The 6,063-nt window shown below is 38.2% G+C and overlaps 1 protein-coding gene across 1 annotated transcript in view; it reads right to left on the bottom strand.

Annotated features, from left to right (window-relative positions):
• Positions 1–6,063, bottom strand: part of PBRM1 (polybromo 1) — a 54,022-nt gene that overhangs the window by 20,435 nt on the left and 27,524 nt on the right. Inside the window, 7 exon segments of the mRNA XM_017732364.1 lie at positions 151–308; positions 600–745; positions 2,131–2,397; positions 2,873–3,030; positions 3,861–4,046; positions 4,836–5,047; positions 5,928–6,063. The exon segment at positions 5,928–6,063 is cut by the window's right edge and continues 7 nt beyond it. Of these exon segments, the coding sequence (XP_017587853.1) occupies positions 151–308; positions 600–745; positions 2,131–2,397; positions 2,873–3,030; positions 3,861–4,046; positions 4,836–5,047; positions 5,928–6,063 (1,263 nt within the window).

The raw sequence follows: 6,063 nt of genomic DNA, 5'->3' as shown, positions 1-6,063 counted from the left end.
GAATGCACACTGGAAAATCACTGAAAAATCTCTCCTCCCTCCCTCAATGAAAAAGACATACTTGGAATCAAGCCCACACGCAGCCTTCAATCACTTCAGATTGTGTACGAAAAGAAATTGTCCATCAGATTTAAAGCTGTTAGTAATTACCCAAAATGCAAGTCATGGGACAGGTCTCCTCCAAGTTACTCAAAAACACCTCCTTCTTGTAAAACATTTTAGTTGGCTCATGTTCCGTTTCTTCAGGATGTATAAAGATTGGACCAAAGAAATATGCAGCTCCATCTCGCACCCACATCTTCTCAATTCTGGAAAGAAACCAAACCAGCAACATAAATGCAAGGCCATTCCTCCCAAATGAGGCAGCAGGATGTTCAGGAAGACCATCAGTAGAAAATGAGTACAGAAGAGCCAATTACAACTGTACAACTGAACCAGGTTTTTATTAGGCAGCTAAACTTCCACCCCAATCTATCAAGAGCTTGTAACACTTCACTCACATTTTTTCCCATCCTCTTTTATATTTTTTTGCAACCAGCCCCTCTTTTGTCCAAGTTATTTTTACAGCTGCAAACTGCAAACAAAGAAGCTGCCCCTACCTTCCTACTCGAGGCCGCACGAGCCCATGTGACTTTATGAAGACACAGTCCCCAACCTTCAGCCACATGTCATTGTAGCAGAGCTGTTCAAAGTAATGGCAACCAGGTTCTCCATTGGACATTTCTACTGGAACATCTTCTTTGTCCTGCAGAAGAAAAAGCATTTAGAAACGTGTGAAAGGAGGAAAATCAAGCACAGAAATAAAGAGATGCCAAGTACCAGTGAAAGGCTTTGCTCTATCTTTATGCTAACAATAGCAGGTAAGCACTAAGCAAAGATGCACGTGCAAAAGTTTCCTGAATTAAAACTACAAAGTCAAAAATGCCCTCCATGTCTGCCACAAGCTTTCCTATTTCACAAAGCTCTAATTTTGCCAGAATAGCAATTTACAGGTCCTTTTTTGTTCTGCTGCTTCAAAGTTAACCGGCCAAGCCAAGCCAAGCCTTGTCAGCTTTGATGGTTTAAAGCAGACTAATGTGCTTAGGAAGCAAGAACTGAATATATGGCCAAGCTAACAGACAAAAAAATGTAATGATTCAACTCTCTTATACAATATGAACACTCCATGTATTGCTTGCAAAGTCATACCATCTGATCTGCCCTATTTAATTTCTTACTTTTTAGTAAAAACTCAAATTGTTCCTCATTTCGTCTTTCAGCCTGGCATTCCAGAAAGCCAAGGAAACACAGGCTTGTCTCCCAAGGTGTGGAAGGAAAAGATCCTATGAGTTTTCGTTCTCTCAGGAGAATTAACTCCATCTTCTGTCATGATGTGAATAAATACACTAATACATACTAAGTGTCTGGCAAAAGCTGACAACGGGTGTGCTGGGTACTGTGTTCTCAGGTTCTGTTAGAGAACTCAAGGCAAAGTAGATTTTTCTGATTTATGATATTTTATGATTCTCTTTTTTATGGCTCTAAATTTATTTCAGATACAACTAATTAAATTTTAATTATTTTAATACGTTTACCTAAATTTATTTATTTTCTCACTCTAGGTAAAAAAAATGAAACATTTTATCTACTATGTTGGACAGAAATACTCTTAAGCATTTTGACAAGAAACTAGTTATCAACCACAAACAGGCCACAAACAACAGAATATTATGTATTATTTACTGCTGCCTAGCTACTGACTGTTTTAGTGAAATGCTACACAATAAAGCATTTCAGCACTGCCATGAACTAAAATTACTCTTTTAGTTCTACTGGTTCTTTAGGCTTAGGGCAGGCTTTACAGTAAAAGTGTAATTTTCTGGAGTGGTAAAAAACCCAACCAAGCCCTTCACATGATCACAGGAAAGAGGCTGTTGAATGTAACAAACATTTACATAGTTTATTGTTATCTGTTATGTCTATTTACATTTTGTTTGTGTTTATTTACAAATGTCTATAATACCATTTATAACAGAAATATTATATTCATTTCTATTTTACTGTGTCTGGATGTGGTGAAACCCAAGCCATGAGGGCTAATATTTTGTCATTCTCTTTCTGTCAAATACAATCAACGTTCCCCTTGCGTACCTTTTCAAGATGAAGGATACTTTCTCCCACCTTACTGTCCTCCAGTGTTTCACTGTGTTTCTCCTCATCTACTTTGTCTGTATTGGCAAACACAGAAGCGACTCTGACCACAGGCAGGGGCACATCTCGTGGGACAAATCTGACAGAGCTCACAGGCATAGTCCACAGTTTAATCTTTTTAAAAGACTTTGTCTTCGCAGAATAGCGTGACTCGCACACGTAGACATCCTCATCTCTGAAGTTTTCAGGACACAATTTAAAATATTCCTGCGGATTGAAGAAAAAATACGAAATATTTCAGCAACACCCACATCCCACAGACACAAGTGAACTTCCCTCTCATGGCTTCAGTTACAAGAAATCCCACCCTTGGAGAAGGAGCTAATTCAGTATAGGTTGGCATGTGAGAAAAATTAGGTTTTATTCATTTACCAAGCCAGTGCATTAACAAGTACAAGATCTGAAGCCTGAAATCACCCTCACAAGATTTCTGAGCTTTGACTTGGAAAAAGGACACACTCACCAAGTTGGGAGTGATCATAAACACAAATCAACCAGCACAGGGAAACTCCATCACCTGGGTGAACCATGTATCTCAGGAAGCAAAGGAAAATACAAACAGCCCACGTATTTTATTTAGATGTTAGTGGAATGTCTCTGTTAGAGTGCCTACAGCTCTACAGGAAATAGCAGAAAGCACTACTTATTTTATAAATTACTCTTACCCTGAACAGTCTCTCACCTTGACAAACATGACCACACATTTGCCTAAAATTTTGCTAACAGGAACTTTATTGTAATAATCACTTTTAAAAACTTCTTTCTCCAGGAATTTTCGAGTTGCAAGATGAAACGTTTCATTTGGTCGATAAAACCAGCAGCCATAGAGCCATTTCTCTCCTTTAAAATAGAAAACAAAAAACAGGGAGGGGAGATAGAAAGAAAAAAATGTAAAATGGCATTCTCCAGTGCATGAGCCAAGTAAGAGCAATTAGAGATTGACTGATTAATCAAATAGCCAGGTAGTCATTTATATTAAGAGCAACCTGCTTTTAAACAGGGCACTATTCATTAAACTTTTCAGGAAAGGAAAACCAGGTTTAAAAAGCCTGCCAAGTATTATTTCTCCAATAAAACCTGACTCAGCAAAATAAAGGAGAAATTAATTCTTATTCATAGATCTTGACTTTCAGGCCTTGAAATGGCTTGAAAGTCCACACAACAATCACCTGATTATTTAAAGAATCTCAGGTAACTTTTAAGTTTTTTAAGAACTATTTCTTTCATTTTATGGTATGACAAATTACATGGTGACAAACTCAAATTGAAAACAATGATTTATAAAGAAGTTACAAATATGTACTATTTTTCTAAAGCAAAGGAAACCTGTGCCCAGATTTGGTTCAGATTTCTCAGCACAGAAAAGCAGTTTGCACCTAAATTACAAGGAGTCCATCCCACTCAGAATCCCATCCCTGCAAGGTTTACAATTTGAGGGTAGGCAGAAATGAACACCAAAAAGAGCACATGCTGTTCCAAGAATTTTCTATTCTATTTGTAATATCTTTTAGAATAAAGGAACTCAGAAACAACAACAACAAAAAACACTCACTGGTCCAAACAGTTCTGCAAATAAAGTAAGTAACATCTACAGAGGAAAAAATATTAAATCGAAAGCTTCAAATACTAAGTTTCACTCTACTGTTTTGCTGCAGTAAGGACATCCTTACCAGCTGAATCTTCCCACAGCCTCTCAATGCAGACGATGTGAGGCTGCAGGTTGGCCTCTGCAGGCTCCACATACACATAATCTCCCACATGGTACATGCTGTTCTTGAAGCTGCAGTCCTGGCTGTAGGTTCGATGCAAACTTGACAGCCCAGCTGATCCAGAGGAATCTTCACTCTTTTCAGCTTCTTATTTCAAGAAGGGAAAACCAGATGTTAGTAATGTCACATTTCCATATTAGGCAAGATTCCTGATGTCAGTGCCTCACTCTGAGCCTGGAGTAACCAGACTTTACTGCTGCTGACATCTATGAGGGAAGATGAACCATGTTAGAAAGATAATTCAAGGACAAAATTGCCAACAGCTCTACTCCTCTCTGTGGAAAAGTGCAATTGGAGAACTTATTTATTCCTTTAAATATGGTGTATAATGGAGCATGGACAGAAATAGCCAGGAACTGTGAAATAAAGGACCTTCAGGGTAGGCTTCATGCCCTACAAAACAGTGCAAGCCCACTCCTCTTCAAACTCACAGTAGCCAAGTAAAAACACAAAAGGCTTACCAAACCTCAGCTCTTTAGCAGTGTTAAAAGCATGATCATAGACACCACCAGTACTTGTCAAAAAGAAAATGACTAAAAGGTCAATGGGAATATTCATTGTTAAGTTTTTATCAGCAGAAAGCTCAAGTAAAAAACTATAGTTTTCTTTTACAATATCCTTGAAATAATATTGGTACCCCAATGTATTCTGATTAAGGAGTTCACATAGGGTTAATACCTACCTACATCTCTTTTTAAAAGCCCTCTGATCTGGCTGATAAGGATCAAAATAAATGTCTCATAACCTGGAAATAAAAGACTGGGGGACAAGCAGACTATTAAGGCCCTTTCAGCAGGCAAAGCTCACGTAGACATCATACCTGTGGGTACATTTTTCATTTAGTACATTCAAAACTCGTGAAAAAAAGGTAGCTACCTCTCTTCTCCTCCTCCCTTTTGAGCTTATCCTCCTCTATTTCTTTGGGCAGCTTTTCCTTCTTTTCCTTTTCTACATCATTGTGAAGGTGCTTGGTGGTGTAGCTGAGAGCAGGTGACAGCAGAATCTCTCCATTTTTACACAGTTCATCTCGAATTTTAATGAAGAACTGCTGAAGTTCCACTGCATCCTCGTAGATCTCTGAATCAGTCCTGTACAAAAACATGAGCAACAGGGCAAAGACACAGTTTGTGCAGGGTGAAGCAGGAGCCTAAACACACCCATCAATCACCACTCTTTGTGATCAATCAAAACTGATCTTCACTCTGCCAGGAGATTTCTGTGCTTACTCATAAGCAGCAGCAGAGACTGACTTCAAGCCATGAAGCATCACGTGATGCTTCACCTGTTAGTCCACTGTCAATATGCATTATAGTTTACCCAAACCAGTGTTTTTGTACACACCAGTCCTGAAATGCCAGGAAAATCAAAGGTGTGACCAAGGCTACTTGTCACTGGACCTCTACAATCTGTTAACTTCTAAAAACTTGAGTAATAACAGTATTATTAACAAAACTGACTTATTTTAATTATCCATACTCCTCTTAGTAGATGTTTTAAGATAATTTTTTACTTCCTCTCCTTCACAGTCAGGCTCTCACCTGCACATTCCCAAAAAGGCTACTGAATTCAAGCAAAATACTACAAGAAGTTGCAAGTGTTTATATTTTGTGCACGGTGTTACCATAATTCATCCAAGTGTGATTGCTCCAAAAGAGTAAGCCATTGTTTGAGCAGTTAGTGAACAGCTCTCTTCATTTTTTCAATATGAAAGTTAGCAGAAACCTGTTTTTCATAAGGTGTTCCTTTGGATGATTGTTGTCAAAATTATCTCTTGGCAGAAAACTAACTCCTTCCTTGTTTTCTAATGGAAGCAAACATTCCACTGAAGACCTGACAGAGCTTTTGAGATTTAGTTTTCTGAACACCCATATCAAAGAAAGCAAACACCTTAAAAAACCTTCAGCCTTTGTTTAACATTAAATGCAAAACTTGTGATAAAGGATACCTGAAAAATAAGGGTTTGCTCACCTATTCATTCTCCGTGCCCTCTCCAGTACCTCAAACATGTTCTCCTGGAACAAATCCAATCTTCTATAGCGATTATTTTCAACATTTTTTCGGATAATATCAAAAGTCAGAGGAGGTTTATTTGGGAAGTTGGGAT

The sequence above is a fragment of the Corvus brachyrhynchos genome, unplaced genomic scaffold (genome assembly GCF_000691975.1).
Source record: "Corvus brachyrhynchos isolate BGI_N302 unplaced genomic scaffold, ASM69197v1 scaffold4, whole genome shotgun sequence".
Taxonomy (NCBI): Eukaryota; Metazoa; Chordata; class Aves; order Passeriformes; family Corvidae; genus Corvus; species Corvus brachyrhynchos.
This window is presented reverse-complemented; position numbering and strand designations above follow the sequence as displayed.